Raw genomic sequence first — 16,615 nt, 5'->3', positions numbered from 1 at the left:
TGGATAACAGGACCAGGAAAGGAATCTGTTCCTTGGACAGTTTTTGGTGGTGTGGGTTTTTTTGTTTGTTTTTGTTTTGTTTTGGGTTTTTTTTGTCAAGATAAAAATCTGCTGAGGGTTGAGGACATAAGCAATGTCAGACCAGCGGAGCCAGTCTTGCTCACAGTGCTGGTCTGCTACTGGGTCTGGGTAGGGATCTGCACCTCATGTAACAGCTGCTTGTCAAAGTAGAGGACACTCCAGTGCCCAATCTACAGGCACCCTTGAAGGTAAGGTGTCTTTTCGTTTGCTTGTGTGTTTGTTTTATTTATTTACTCAATGTGCAGACCAACCAGTGAATTACAAGCACTGCCTTTTTCCTGATGGCAATGGACAAGCTCATGCCTTCCTTTTACTGTTACCTCCATTTGCTATATTACCTTTCTCCTGCAACCTAGAGGCTGCTCTAAGGTTGCCTCCAGGACCTGCTTACCTCCCTCAGGTTCCTAAGCATGTACTAAATGCTTTTCTTCCATCTTGTCTAGAACTCCTAGCAATCAGCTGCGCTTGCAGTCTGCAACAGGAGTCTGCCTAGTGTGCACATCCCATAGTTGAACTGTATGGCCTTAGATAGAGGTGCTGTGTGAGACCAGGTGGGGACAGCGCAGCGTGTTTTGGTACACTATTAAGGCCAGATACACATCTTACTTCCTGGATGGAAACTTGTGAGTTGTGTGTGAGGTGGCTCTGAACAGCTAGCAGCTTTTTGACATCCCAACTTGGGGGCAGAGGTACTACTTCCTGAAATACGAGGCCAGAAAAAGACAGAAGAGCCAGCCTCCCTATGGCATTACCGGCCTGTGCTTCCCAAAGATACACTTTGGGTCTCCTGGGTTGCTGGAGTGGCAGGAGCTAGCTGCCTTTGTGTGCTATGGCCTGGGGAGGCAGCAGCGCAGCTGGGGAAAGTATAGGATGATAAAGAAGATCAGCCTTTTCTAGGATCATGCCAGACAGATCAATCTTCAGGATGACCTTGTTTTTCTGATATTAGTTGTTCCAATTAACCAGCAAGATCATACCCCTACTGCTTTTTTTAACAGTACTTACAAAGCTGAGGTAATGGTCTCTCTTTTTCGTTTGTGGAAATTTCTTGGCAAGTCTTTCTCCCTGTGAGGCCAGCAGCTAGGCTGGGACGGAAATCCTCATGCAGTCAGATGGGATTTGGCAAGTATCTCTGGAGGGGAGCGTGCTGTACACGGGCTACAACTACAGGGGCAATGTCTTCCTGAAATGTAAGCTTCACTTTATAATGGGAGGTCTCTTGCTAGGCGTTTTTGATTCCAAGTGATTGTGAAGGGAGGTGATTATATTTGTTGGTATGGAATAGGGAACAACTTAAGCTTCTACAGGTTCAGATGTTTTAAGTCTAGTCCTAATGTTACCTGGCTATATGCATACAGATGGATTTTTGGTCTGCTGTCCTACACTTTGATCAGGCCGCCTACCTGTGATAGTGCCAGACTGAACAAAGTTAATCTGGAGTAAAGAGGTTGCTGGCCTGCTGCCAGCAAATGCCCACACTCTGAAGAGTAAAATGTTTGTGCATTCGGCTGCCTGTCAGGATAACTAGGGACTGACTCCTAGCCATCAGCAAGGCACTACAGGGCCAGGGCGTGCCGCTAGGCCGAGCGCGGGGACAACACACAGCTTATGCTCCAGCAGAAATCCCTGAACCAGCGCTCAAGACTGTGCTCGCTGCATGCCTGCCTCATGCAGCCTGGCTAGAACTGAGGCAGTAACGCATCTCATCACCCTACACTACTTCCCCACTGACTGGTAAGAACTGGGGGTTGTTAGCTTCTATGGGAGGCAGTGAACCTCTTGTACTTGAGGTGCTGAAGGTGATGCAGGTTTGAGGCCGAGGGGCTGAAGCTAGATTTTCATGCAAAGCCTTGAACTTGACTATTTAGATAGCTAGATAACTCAGTCTGTGGCCCTGTTTTTAGAGAAGGTCAGAGCAGGCAATCTCTGGAGGTCCCTTCCAACCTAGACCTTTCTGAAACAAAATGATGGAATTACAGAAATTTTGTCTGAACTCTGTTTTTTCCATATATGGATCACTAAATATGCAGTCTTACCTGCCTATGTCAGAAGAGTAAGGGAGAAGGGGATACAGCCTTGTGAGCCTTGATGGTCTCTGAAGAAGAACGCTAAGATGCCAAGCTCTGAAGATCCTACCATGGATCATCGTACTGCTGCTGAGCTGAGTTCTGTAGAGCCAAGACGTTGCCTTTGCGCTGTTTTGCGAGGGCCACCCTTAAGGACTTAGTACCTTTAGTTCAGTGCTGGCCATGAGAGACCTGGAGCGGCTCCTGCAGGACCTCTGCGGCATCCTGGCCAGCAAAAGGCTTCATTAGTCTGGCATCTCTGCCTTTGCTAAGCTTCATGCCCCAAGTGATAACCTTCCTGTAAGGTGGAGGGAGAGGTGATGGAAGCTCTCTGCGTGCAGCCAAATTCGGTGCAGCGTGGTTCAGGCACGCAAGGTTTTTGAAGGAGGGACACCAGTACGTTACACAGTTCCCGCTTATATTTCTATTATTCTGTTTCCTGTTCTGAGAGGCTTTGCTGCTTTGCAAAGCGATTAAAACCTGTTGTCTTTTTGTTCTGCTGCTTTTGGACTCATTTGTCCCCGGCTGCGTACTTTAATGCTAGTGGAGAGAGGGAACAATGGTTTCCACCAAAATGTTTACAGAGCGCTTGCAACCTACTTGTTGAGTCTAAGAGCAGAAACAGCTCTCTTCACGGCCATAATAATGTGCTTTATCACCTGTCTTGAGGGGAGCGCTGCTGCTGCACTTTTTCCACTGCCACCAAACGCAGCAGGTGCTGGTGTTCCTCCGCGGTTTTTTTTTTTTTTTTTTTCCCCGGGCCCCACGCTCCCAATTGCCCCCCCTACCTACCCCCCCCCCCCCCCCCCGGGCGTGGCGAGCCCTCCCCTCCACCTCCCGTGCCCGAGCCCCCTCACGGCGAAACACCCACCGCCCCCAGCCGCCCGCCGCCCCTGCCCCGGCGGCGGTTGGAGTGCCCAACGGAAGGCGCTGACGCAGCAGAGCCGCTCGTCTCCACGGCAACCGGGAGGCGGCGGGCAGGGGAGCGTCGCCCCCTCGCGCCACGCCGGCGACCGCAGGCCGCGCCCCGCCGGGCCGCCTCCCGGGCGGGGCCGAGCCCAGCGGAGCGGAGCGGAGCGTCCCGCGGCGGCGTGGGGCGTCCCGGCGGTGCGAGCGAGCGAGCGAGCGGGCGGCGGCGGCGGCGGCGGCTCCTCTCCTTCGCAGCCCTCCCGCCCGGCGCCATGTGCGAGCCCAGCAAGCAGGACATTGCCGCCATCTTCAAGCGGCTCCGCGCCGTCCCCACCAACAAGGTAAGGGCGCCGGGGCCGGGGCCGGGCCCGGCGTGGGGGGGCAGCGCAACGGCTGCGCTCCGCCGTTGTGACACGTCGCACTGCCGGCGGGGCGGGGCGGGGCGGGGCGGGGAGGGGCCGTGCCCGCCGCCCGCCCCGCCCCGCCGAGCCCCTGGCTGCCCGCTGGCGGGGGGCCCCTGTGAGAGGAGAGGAGGGGAGGGGAGGGCAGGGCAGGGCAGGGCCCCGGCGGCCCCGGCCCCGGCGGGCAGCGGCAGCCGGGGGCCGCCGTCCCGGAAGGCGGGGAAGCCCTTCTCGCCGTGGGCTGGGCACCTCTGCCTGCCCGCCGGCCGGGTCCGCCCGGCGTTTTGGGTTGAGCCTTTCATTAGGGAAGCGCCGCGCCTCTCGGGTACCCGGTGTCTAAGGATTGCTAGAAGGAGGGTCAGCTCAGCTAACAATTAAAAGCAAGTTCCAAACCGGTGACGACGTAGAGCATTGAATATGTTTTTCTTTCTTTTTTTTTTTTTTTCCCTTTAATCAAAGACGCAAAGCCCGTTGTGGCACAGCCATTTCCGTGGCAATAAAAGTTTGATGCGTCCTCATCGCATTGGGCTTGTCCGCTGGTGACTTTAATTTTTCGGTGTTGTAAAGCCCTGTTGGTTTTTTAGTATCTGTTACGCGCTCAGGTGCGCGGTGGCTAGCTGTGAACCGGGAAAGGTGCCCCAGGCTGCACGGTGACATGGCAGAGGTGTTGGGCGGCAGAACTACCTTCAGGAGCGATGCGCTCCAGTGCTGCTCTTTAGTGCTGTCTGCTCCGTTATATTGGCGTTAAGATATACGCTGGGAACGCGTCTGAAAAATACACTAAGAAGCAATTATGATGAAACACCATGGTTTTGTTTTCTGGGAATATGAGTCTGTCTTTAGTCCAAAACTGACTTCCACACTTTGAACGCAAATCATTAAGACTGTCCAGGCAATGGACACATGTCTGGTTTCTCAGAAAGCACAGCTCGAAGATGGAACACTCGTCAACTAGTTTCTAACACAAGCATTCCTAAAACTTGCCTTGGCAACAGGGTAAAAAGTTCCTCAAGGAAAGGCCCTAGTCCCAACAGGGAAAGTCAGAGAGAAGATCTTTTACAGGCTCCTGAAATTCACTGGCACTGCGTCTAAGAGATTGAATAGTTCTGTAATGCTGTTGTGATGCTTTTTCTATACTGGGATCATGAGAGAACCAGAAGGTACTGACCACGTAGCTGGTGAGGATGGAAAACCCGAGGATGGGGTGCCTCGATCAGTTCTGAACTCTCCGTTACTGTGTTAGACTTAGTAAGGTGGGGGTGGTACCTGTGGTTGGTCAAGCATGTTTGTCTCTCCTTGCAGTCATGTCAGGTGCTATATAGAAATTCAGTGCCAATGTTGATAAAGCAATATTGGCACACTGTGTGCTGCCATTCACACTAGGTCAGTTTGAAAGAAGTAGCTCAGGTGCGGAGAACTCATTAACACTGCAGTGAAGCCCGGTCTTGTTGACCTGTAAAGACAGGGAGGAAGGAGAGTGGGAAACATCAACAGCTTAGGTCTCACAACTCGCCTGTGCCTGTGTATCTGACCGGCCTTCTTAAGTAAAAGTTGTTGCTATCATCAGTTTATCCTCTCGTGCTTGATTACATCTTGTTTTGTTTCCTTTCTCTTGTGTTCTTCTTATGCAGTCTGCCCCATTTATTTGTAGGGCTTTTCTGCTGGGAAAGACAGACATGGGAAAGAAATGCAAATACTGGAAAGGTTCTGTATTAAAAGCTTAATAATATACTTTAACTGTGTTGTTTATGTATACAGTTTGGGAAGAACTGGTATCCCTTCAGTGCAGCATCTGGGCTTGCTGACGGCCTACTATACTGAGGCATGTACATTTACGCTGTGCTAGGCGCTCTGCAGAAGTTGTTAGCACATGTGAGCTTAGGAAAATAATTCTCATTTAAATAAATGTGCAGTTTAATTTGTGGATTATAGTGTGTTTAAGCTTATATTTGAATAATTTTCTTGAAATTAACATATCTATAATTTGATCTTGGTTTCCTTTGTACAGCATGAGAAACAGCTTTTTTTGAGTTCTTGGTGTGTCTTTGGGTATTATGTAATATAGAGCTGCCTGATGACACTTAACAAACGTATTACAATAATTAAATAGGGACGTATTTTGTACATATAAAAATGCTCATAGTCCCTAACCTACCCGGTATTGTTAACTTAAATGTTTGTAAAGCTCACCTGTTTTGAAGACTTGCACCCTGAGGCTTTGCTGTACAGTCTCTTTTAATCTGGCATAAATCTGTTCCTCTGAAAGTGGTCGTTTTTCATTCCCTTCTCTCTGGTTCTTTCTTTTCTTTTGTTGACGATAGCATTCGTGTCTCTTCTTGGAGACCCAGATCAAGAATCTGAACTGTCTGAAGCCTAAGTATGCATGTTGCGGTGGTTGTTTATCAGTTGTTCAGCTTGGTTATTACGGTGTGTGTTGTGGGTGTGGTGTGTGCTGGAGCATGGGGTTTTTTGCCCCAGAGTAGAGTGTGGTATAGCATGTCTCATTTAAGTCATTTTAAGACCGTGACACTTCCAAAATGGGCAGTCCTGTCTTCTTCCTGTGGCAAACACTCCTGTTCCCTCCCACATATTGGCATTACTGGTCATGTGGCTGTGATACGAGTTGGACCTACCTTTGCTCTCAGTCGAAGCAGTGCAGTGCTGCTTTCCAGTAGTCTCAACAAGTGTGATGATTATTGCTGACGCAAGAGAAGAAGAGGAGCATATCTGGGAACGGTGGCTGGTAACTAAGAGAGTAGCTGCTTGGATTTGGATCACCTTTGACCGAGTGTGAAACTACCTCCTGAGGTTTAGCTGGTTTAGTGTCGATGCCGCTGTATGGTAGCCTTGCGCGCTAGGAATGGCAAGCGCAAGGAGCTGCGGAGCTGCTAACCTGTGGCAGTAGCCTTGCTACATGGGAGGCTGAAGTGTCCATGTAACCGTGACCACAGGGACAAGCGTGCTGAACCTGCTCACCTCTTCTGAAGTGCCAAAACTAACATTTCTGTAGGCTATGTATTACTACATTTCCGCATCCAGTAACAATGTGCATTATGTATTTATTTATTAACATAGGTATCTTGTGCAAGGTGGATGCTGTATGATGTAATGACTGCTTGCTGTGGATTGTACCGGAGTCTTTGTGTTTGCTCTGGTACAAACATCTCAATTAGGGCTTTTGCTCTTCCCCCCCCCCCCCCCCCCAAAGTGACTGTTACTGAATCTAGGCTGTCCTGAAATGCTTTAACACAAAATAAGCAAAAAAAAAAAAGAATGCAAGTGTATTTTAAAAGCAGTAGATTATTTAAGCATATCCTTCAAATTGATTTTTATAATTATTTTGGTATCTTAGTTGTGCCTAAATCAGTATAGAAAATACACTTTATCTGTTTTTGATATGGAAAAGATTTCACAGGCTGGCTCTGAAATTGGTTTTAATTTGGGGTGGTTTTTTTTTTTTCCCCCAATTCTTGTTAAAATTTATGTGGTGGGAAGCACTTTAAAAACTGAGAAAACTAAGCAAAATGAGTCTAAATATTAATGAAACATGCTTCTATTTCTGTTGCATAACATGATGGAAGTGGCAGTTCTTACTACTTCCACAAGAAAATTAGATGTTCCTACTTGTATCTCAATCCTAAAAGCTACAGTTTCCATGCACATGAATAATTTTCACAGGTGTCTGGTAAATAGTTGATAGTCCTGCATGAGTGAAGATACTGAGCTATGCTGCTTTGTGGCAGCTAGCTTGCAAGGTGATACAATTGACTTTGAAGATGTTGAAATTAAGAAGTGCTTATAATTGTAGCAGGGAGGACTATCTTTAGGGATGTTTATAACTGAACTTTTTTAAACATGGGATTTTTTTTTAACCACCCACTGATACTCAAGATTCTCGTTTCCCATTGTGCTCCAGGGAATTTTCACAAGACTTAGGACTGTAAGTGTGCTTTGCTCTCCTGTATTGGAAGCGAGACCAGGTCTGTTCTGTTCGCTTTGGTTTCCAGCAGAATCTTCTCCTGTTTTGTTGTCCCCATCCTCCTTTTGGCCTTGTAAGAAAAAGCTTGAAAATAGCCAATTTAAAATGAAGGTGAGGCTCATGTTGGTTTTTTAAGGAACTACTTCAAAGAACTGAGATAATTGGCAAAAAGACAATGAGTTCTGACTACTAAGGCTGTCTGTTTTCTGAGAATATAGCATACCTGAAGAGTTACTCAATTCTTCTTTTTCCCTAACTGCCTGTATATCATTCTTCCGTTTGTGCTTGTTTCAGGGCCTCCCTCTAACCCCTCCTGTTGTCACTCATTCCGTGTAGCTTTTGTCTCACTACTTCTTTCTGCTATATGTCAGTGAATGACCCCATTTCCACATACAATAGTGGGATTCATAAATGTCTTAACATTAATAAATGTTAAGTCTCTGTTGAGAGAGAAAAAGGGGACTTGCGTATGCAGGAACTGTGACCTCCATGCTTTCTGTTTCTGTTCCTGGTCCTTAGCCTAAGTGAAGCTGAGACTTAAAATGTTCCTATGTCGGAAGAGCCAAAGCTGGATCTGCTGGTGAACTTTGCTTGTGCCTGATAAACTTGGACTGTACAGGCTTAAATAGATGCACAGTAAAACGAGGAGTTCAGCCTCAAACTGCTTCTGGGCATGTACTTGAAATTAATTTGGGTGGATGATAGGTGAGCTGACTTGAGCGTAAACTCAGGGCTTGTTTGACTGGGTAGGTACAAAAAAAAAAGAGACAAAAATCCCTATTTAGTTGTATGAATGGAGTTTCTAGCAATGAGACTTGTTAACCCTTTTTTTTTTTTTCCCCCCCAGCATGAGAAGTTGGTGCTGGAAGCATTGTGGCCTGCCTGTAGGATGTTCCCTATGTCCCCAGCTGACTTGGAATAAACTTTTTTTTCCTTTCTGCATATAGCTAGAACTTCCCTTGCTATCTGAGGATGCATTAGATTTATAGGAGGATGTTAAAGGATAAAGTTGCAGATTGGAACTCCATCGATTAGTGTGTAAAAGCTTGTCTCTCCATAGATTTACTTGTCAGTAGATGCCACTGACTGTACCTATAGATGGATGCTTTCACTGTAGAAATACTTGTTTGCAGCCTTTATAAATGCCACTGAAAAAGTATTGATCAGATGTGAAGTGCTTTCATACAGGAATAGCTGTGTGCACATGGCATTAACTAGGAGTAGCTCTTTCTGTTTAAATATGTGTTCTGCCTTGCATTTGAAAACTGACTTGTATCAGATAAATTTTTTGTTCTTGCTTTCCTTGGCCAAAGAAGTACAAAATTCGGAACAACTGAAACAGGACTTGAAAGTTGTGGTTTGCAGACCTGCAAAGTGTGTGAGATGGAGACACAGATACATACCTCTTGTAGTTTTGGCTGAGTGTTAGTTGCCTAACATGGTGGCAGAGGGTTTTTTAAAAAATTCTTGGTTTTGTCTGTGCAGTAATTGTGGGCATATTTGCTTTTTTACCTGTCTATTTTATGGACAGTTAAAAGGTTGATAAACCATTACAGTTAAAAGGTCGAAAGCAATACATGTGTGATACGTCATACAAATAGCCATGTTTGGCAGACAGCGCTCAGCTAGGCAGTGCACAGCGTGGACGCTTTCTTCACGCAGCTGGATTTCAGAGGCTTGCTCTAAGGGTCAAGGATTCTATATAGGAAAGTAGATAATGATGTCATTAGTGCTGCTGATAACTGCAGTTGCATGTACATTCTGAGGAAAGAGTAGACGCAGTGATACGTCATGAAGAGAGCCTGCCCTTGGGAAAATATTTCTTAAACGCTTTTGTATTTCAGTAGTGCTGGAAGTACTGTGTTAAATGTGTGTCTGAATGAGCCTGATGTGGGTTCTCTGACCCACGAGTTCTCAACCTGTGGTCTGTGTGTACGCTGGTTATAGTCAGAAACCAGGAAGGCGTGTAGTCTTGTCTAGTTGGGGCAAAGACACAAGTGTGGGCAGATTGCATAACTCCTCTTTATAAAAAGTAGGATAATATGAAGTTGTCATGTCAACAGATGCTGTAAGGATGAGTTAATTATGTTTGATCACTGCAAGGGTGTTAGCATGACCTGTAATAGAACTATAAGACGTGATTACGCTCAAGTCCTGTTACTGATCTTTATTTTCTTTTAGGTATGTTTTGACTGCGGAGCTAAGAACCCTAGCTGGGCAAGCATAACATATGGAGTTTTTCTCTGTATTGATTGTTCAGGGACCCATCGATCGCTTGGTGTTCATTTGAGTTTCATTCGGTAAGTAGTTTGTATATATTTATAAGTAAAAATCGCATCTTTTAATGTTTTTGTTTGTTTGTTCAGATACCTGCTCAGAGAGGAAAACCCATTCTTCTCTCAACTACTGATTCAGACCTTTTTAATGTTTGTATTGGCTTTGATGGATCTGATAGCTGCTTGGGAATTAGGTAGATGGGTAGAGTTCGGTAGAATTTGTACCACGTACCCATTCCCGTTACCTGCTTGTTGTGTTAGTAGCGTGCATTTGTTGGCAAATCTGTTTCTACATTGAAGATGATGAAAACAAAGAATGGAGAAAGCATGTTGAAGTGTTTCATCATTCCTCCAAATCAAGACTGAGGCAAATACTAGTTTATCATCTTCAACAGTGTTACAGTGTATTGCTCATAAAGATAATCTGACACCCTAGGAAGCCAGTTCAGAGCGCTAAATAGCATTTTGCCAGCTTTGCTTCCTGCAGTAGTTCGTTATGGTGTGACCTGAGTGCTGGTACTGGGGTAGTGTAAAGGGCTGCCCTCTCTGGCAATGGTTTAGCTCAGTCAGTCAGTTGGTGCAGTAAATCAGCACCCTGAACTTGTCACATTTCAGGTGAGTATCCTAACTGATGGCCCCTGGGCCTTTGTGGCCTTATAAATAATTATATATTTGAAATGGAACATTCTGCCTGAAGCGAGTGAGAGCAAGGCATTCAAAAAATGGATTACAGATAAAAGCAGCCCTTTTGCATCAGCTAAAATCCATATTCTTTCTCTGCTGTCTTTTTGCTGTCTACAGGAGTGTTACAGGAGACCTCTCAAGAATCCATTCCTAATGATCACAGTATTAATTATCCTCATACTCACTGTGCCCCAAATTTTTGTTGTGATATGACATTCAAATTGTCACTTTGTCCATTACATGTGATTGTCATCTGCTGTTGACAGAGTTCAAATGTGATTCCTGAAAACTTACCTTATTGGGGTTTTTCACTTAAGGAGAAAAAAGCGGGTGGGGGGGGTGGGGGTGGGACACACGGGGACAGTTGAACAGTTTACCAAAAATGGCTTTGCAGATAACATTAAAAATGTTTCCTTCTGTTTAGATCTACAGAACTGGATTCCAATTGGTCTTGGTTTCAGCTGAGATGCATGCAAGTTGGAGGAAATGCAAATGCTGTATGTACTCCTGAGTATTTGCTTTGCACACTGAAGCTTGTTAGGTTTGGAAGCTATTGTCTGTCCTTATTGGTTCACATCTTAGGATATTTTTATTTTTCCAGTTAATTTTCTTCCCCCCTGCCCCCTCCTGTTTGTAAGAATTCCTTTGAATGCTGATTTCATCCTCCATACTTCACACAACTTTTCCGTCTTGGTATAATCTACAAATGTTTTATTTGTTCTGAGAAGTCATTAACAAAAATCACTGAAAAGGCCAGATCAGATTCTTTGTCCGTACGTGTCTAATTTAACAGTGAAACATTGACAGCTGATGAACAGTGTTGTTCCAACACCTTGTAAACCTAGCCTACAGGCATTTTACTGTGACCATATATCCTTACAAGGTTTATGAAAATATCATGCCAAAAATCATGTCGCTGTCAAAAGTCACACTGAAGTCAAGATCTGACTTATACCTGAGATAAAACTGAAGTCAACATAAGACGTGCTACACTGTCAGAGAGGAAATAGCAGTGTTTTGGTTTTGGCCAATTCATATGGGCTGTTATTTTCAACTTGATTTTTTAGGTACTTATAAAATAAGTTTGTTACACAGTATTTTTGTAAATTGAACTTATGTGGACTGCTGTATTGTTCTCAATCTCCTTTTTAAAAGATGATGTTTTCCTTTGCCAGCTCTTTCAGAATCTTGCCTGTTTTCCTATGTTTTTTCAAAGGTTGGCCACCAATAACTGAGATTGCTTCCGTAAGTTGACCCACCCAGTGAGGAAACATGCAATTTACCTAAGCAATTTCTACTTTTCTTCTAATTCCACGAATGCTTACCCCTTATCTTTCTTCATTTGTGCTTTGTCCTTAATGTTGTTTCTTTAAGAAACTTCACCCAAACTTGCTTTCCATAGGCTTTTTCATAACAATTTTGAGCTTGCTGAATCTGCTTTCCTTAAGTCTAACACTTTTCATATTCTGCTGTTTTTTCTACTTTTTTTCTTTCTATTTCCATACAAAGAATGATGAATTCAGGATCGTTATTATGTATCCTCCACTTCTGCGTTTTCCAGTCAAACCTTTTTCTTTGAATTAGGTGTTCACTCTCTCTGGCTTAAGGATCTGAGCAGTTGCATGCCTTCTTGAGAAATAGTGATGTCTTCTCTCTCTTTTTCTTCTGCCTATCCTTTCTAAATTACTCCTTTCTGTATTAATTCTGCTGTTAAATGAATTTAGTCATCAAGTTTCTGTTATCCCACTTAGCACATGAAAATCACAGTGTTGACTAATCAGAAGAGGGAGATTTTTCCATGAAAAATATTTTCATTTTTAGCAAAAGGTTTTAAGGCAGTCAGAAGGAAGAGATGGCAAAGCTTGAAAAGTACTTCAGTTGATCTTAGAAAGCATATTATCAGAAGTGTAACAATAAACCCTTACTATTTAATTTTATGACTTTTTGTCTTTCTCCTTGGATGTCACTGTTTCCTATCATACATTGTACCAAGAGGTCTGATATACCCTCATCCACCCCTCAAATAACTCAAATTCACAATAGCCTGTTTTGGATTATCTAGGAAGATTAATACCTGAAACTTTAAAGACAGGTTTAGTAAGCTATCAGGACATTTAAATAATAAAATCAACATCTTTCCTCTAATTGCATTAAAAAAAAATTCCCTTTTTGTTCCATTACGTGCCAAATTATGTTTTTACTAACTACTGTTCAGAAGCGCTATCAGATTAACATTAGTCATTTGTATTGTGTGATTGTCTGGTGATACTGAATCTTGGATAACAGCAGTCCTGAGCTTTGTAGCTATGTATCAGATTGCTAAAAAATCTGAAGTGTTCTTAGTTTGTTTTGTTTTCAGAATAAATCTCTATGATAACTGGAATTAGGGTTTACAAAAAAAAAAAGCTCTGAATATCAAGCTGATAGGTGCAATGCACAATAGGTGCAATGCACAATAATTTTGGCACCTGTGATGTTTATGGCTGTTTCTGTTGCAGTCACAGAAGTTGACTGGCATTATTGCTCTGTTGCCTGGTTGTTGCTTAATTTTTATATGAAGTCTGGTACTTGTATGCTAGATTTATGCTTTGCAATTGCAGCATATGAGGTCATAACCTTAGGTTACCTAGATTTGCTGATCCTATCAGAAACTTGTTTATTATGTTTTACTGTAATAGTCTGAGGTGTTCTTCTCTGCAAGAACTTATGACATGATTTGCTAATCAATTCTAGGTACTGAAAAAATGCCCAGCTTTTCTATGTCTTCATCTTTCAAACAACATTCTTTTTTTTTTCTCTTTTTCTCCACATTGTGGAACTCTGATATAAGCATATTGATTTGCTTTTGGTTTAAGATTCTAAATATACATAAAATTTTTCATTGATAGTTTTATATAAATACACAAGCATATAAATATATAGGTATATACATATATATGTGCACACATATACTTTTCTTTTGAAGGAAGAGCATTTTTATACAGTCATTTTGATGCTATTGAACTTACATTGTTCTCTCTAGCATGCTAGAGATGAAGCCAAGCAATGCCTTTTAGACTATCAGGAATGCCCTTTGAAGCACAGGTATTAGCAATCAATTACATCTTCCTTTCTACAATTAGTTTCAGAACTAGGATTCTTTATATATGATGGGAAGCTTGTATTTGTATATGCTTTTAAGATGCCCCACTAATGTATTTGGGATTTCTGTTGTTTTATTTATATGTAGAGAGGTTGCCAGAATGGAGTTTTCTTTTTATTTTGCAGGTCTACCTAGTCTTAATAATTTAAAAGATTAAATTTAGATAGGGGAGCAGAGTATTTTGCTGCATTGCAATGTATTTTTATGTTAAATGCCATTAGGTTTTAAACCTGTTTCTCATAGCATTTTCTGTTTTCTGCTTCATAGTCTGCTTTTTTCCATCAACATGGATGCACAACAAATGATACTAATGCAAAGTATAACAGTCGTGGTGCTCAGCTTTACAAGGAAAAGATTAAATCTCTTGCAACGCAAGCAACAAGAAAGCATGGTACTGATGTGAGTAGTGTGTGTCCTATGTCATTCAGATTTCTGAAAAACTTGTATCTTCTTTCCCTCTACAGTAATTTTAAGTTTCAAATTAGTAATGCAAAAGATTATCTGTCTTTGGGAGGTACAGATACACATTGCAGTGAACAGGCAAGCTGGGGTGTAAACTATTTGCAGCTTATCTTTTTTTGTTTAGAAAAAGAATATTGAGATAGAGCTCAACCTGATATTTCAGGATCACTTCTGGGTTACTCAAAACATTAATTGTAACATTTGCAGTAACTTACAGGAGTTCCAGACAGAAACTTCAAGTATTCTTCAAAATGGAAGCTGCTTTGTTTTGCAGGTGTGTTTTTGCGTAAAAAAAAAAGTCAGCTCTTCTCTATGAACTATATAGTGGGCTTACTTTTGCTTTTCTGGAACTGAATTATTATTGAGAAGTACAGCATGTAAAAATGTAAAAGTGCTAATAGAATGAACTACAAAATATTTGTGATTCAAGTGGGATTTGTTTTGAACAGGTACATGTGTTTTTTGCTTTTTTTCTACAAAATTAATTTTTGAAAAATTAGCAAGTTACATATGTCCTGAACTTTCTGTTCTCCATTAAAAATGGTGAAACAGTTCATGCATGCTATGAAAACCTGAAGTTAGGTTGCTGACAGGAAGAAGTTATTAGTGAAGTATGCAGAATTAGTTTGCTGAGGTGTTAAATAAGTTTGACAACAGTTCTCTTCTGCATACACAGAAAGCATGTTTTGATAGTTTAATTCAGCTTGTTAAAGTCCATGACTGAATGGGAATTAAAAGAAAAGCAAGAAAGCTTGGGGTTTTTTTCTGATCTATGCATCAAATAGTGTGAAATTTAATGGATTATAACAATTCTATATTATAAATGTTATAGACAATATAGTTTGTATCACTAATGTCAGAGAATATTTTTTTTTACTTACTAAACAGCTTTAGATGTAAAACACGTTCAAGTAAATATAATATACCATGTGCATTTAAGCTGATGCTAAGTTCCCCAAATGACACTGTGATTATCTTGCTTCAATTACAGATTCCATCCAATTGTTTGATAATAATTATGTATTTTTATTTAAAAAATTTAGTAAATATACTCTTTAATTATGTACTGCAAGCTTAAGTGACTATGTGCTATCTAAATTGCTGAAGTAAATTACTCAGTTAATTAGATTTAGTACCAGCCATCCCCTCCCCTGTCACATTTGAAAAAATGTCTTCTCTAACTTACTGATTCAGTTGATTGTTGAATGATGAGGTAAGCTTGTTACACATTCAGTAACCTTTTTGACAGAGGTCATTATTTTTGGTCATGTATCTTTTGCATGTAGTAGAAAAGAACCATAAGAAATTATTTGCCTGTGAGTAACCTTGGAGTGCAGATCACAGGTTCTAGTCCTGTCCTGCATGATGCTAAGAATGACCTGTGGCACTGTGGGCCCTCCAGCCCGCCCTGAGATCAGGCATAAATCAGAAATGTTAGTTAGCATCTTGAAAAACTCTGCTTTAACTGTAGCAAAAGTTTTGGGAATCTGAGACTAGGTGGGAAAATTCATCAGAGTACCAGACCACACTGATACAATTCCAAAAACTGTTTCTGATGACTGCTAGTGTTGTGTTTTCTTTTTTTTTTTTTTTTCCTTTGGGCAAAGTAAGAATATTAGAGAGAAAATACCTTATATGAGAATATGAAAAAACTTAGTTGTTATAAAGTTCTAGTGATGCTAAATATTGACAGTATTACTGCAGCAGAGCTTATACTGAGCATTTTGTTAGGAAGGAAATGGGTAATGTGAAGGAACACATCAAAGATGTATGAAATAAAAAAAAAGAGGAATGTCATTTATTGATGCTTGAACAAATTTGTAAGGAAAAATTATGTACTGGAAAAAAACAATTAATAAATTTTTAACCTGGGGGAAGAAAAAAGAATAGGTTTAAGATAAGTGCATTTGAAAAAAATATTCATGCAATTGTCCTGTAAAATTCTCTCTCTCTCTCTCTCTCTCTTTTAATTCTAGCTGTGGACAGATGGATGTGGAATGCCACCTGTGTCACCTCAAAACAAAGAGGAAGACTTTTTTGCATCCCATGTGGCTCCCAAGGTATAAATACCCTGTATTTAATTCTTGTTAGCTTTCTAAACGCTTAGGTTAACTCTGTGCTCTATGATGAAGACTAAACCCTGAAAGAAAACCTTACAGAGAAAGGGCAGGTCAGGGAGTTAACATTTATCTGCTTTTCCTTCTGTGGCTCTCAAAATTCTTCCCGGATGTGAACCACTTTTTAACATGATAATTTAGAATGACCCAAATAGTAGCTAAATGTGGAATGAAACTGTGGGTTTTTTGTAGGCATACAATTCCACTTGGACTCAATGATTCCTTGCTTGGGAGTGCCCTGATTTAAATATACTGTGTGATAACTTTGGGTTTTAATCATTAAAGTTTAACAGTTCTTAAAACATCTGCTAAGCAGAAGCTTTTTTTCTTCGTCCAAAATACTTACGTCCTCTTTGAAAAAGTTAAAGTAACTTTCTGAAGGCTATTGCTACTGTTGGTGTTAGTTTATTTGATCCTACCTCCTTCAGGTGATAGATGCTGTGTTTATTTCACAGATTAATGTTTCAGAGGCTCTCTTGAATCTGGTATTTGAAAAAT

General features: G+C 41.9%; 1 protein-coding gene across 1 annotated transcript in view; it reads left to right on the top strand.

The window, feature by feature from the left end:
* The first annotated feature begins 3,328 nt into the window (after positions 1 to 3,328).
* ARFGAP3 (ARF GTPase activating protein 3) overlaps positions 3,329 to 16,615 on the top strand; it is a 34,916-nt gene continuing 21,629 nt past the window's right edge. Inside the window, exons 1-5 of the mRNA XM_075713454.1 lie at positions 3,329 to 3,397; positions 9,618 to 9,736; positions 10,821 to 10,893; positions 13,806 to 13,937; positions 15,977 to 16,060. Of these exons, the coding sequence (XP_075569569.1) occupies positions 3,329 to 3,397; positions 9,618 to 9,736; positions 10,821 to 10,893; positions 13,806 to 13,937; positions 15,977 to 16,060 (477 nt within the window). The remainder of the gene's footprint in view (positions 3,398 to 9,617; positions 9,737 to 10,820; positions 10,894 to 13,805; positions 13,938 to 15,976; positions 16,061 to 16,615) is intronic.

The sequence above is a fragment of the Pelecanus crispus genome, chromosome 1 (assembly GCF_030463565.1).
Source record: "Pelecanus crispus isolate bPelCri1 chromosome 1, bPelCri1.pri, whole genome shotgun sequence".
Taxonomy (NCBI): Eukaryota; Metazoa; Chordata; class Aves; order Pelecaniformes; family Pelecanidae; genus Pelecanus; species Pelecanus crispus.
This window is presented reverse-complemented; position numbering and strand designations above follow the sequence as displayed.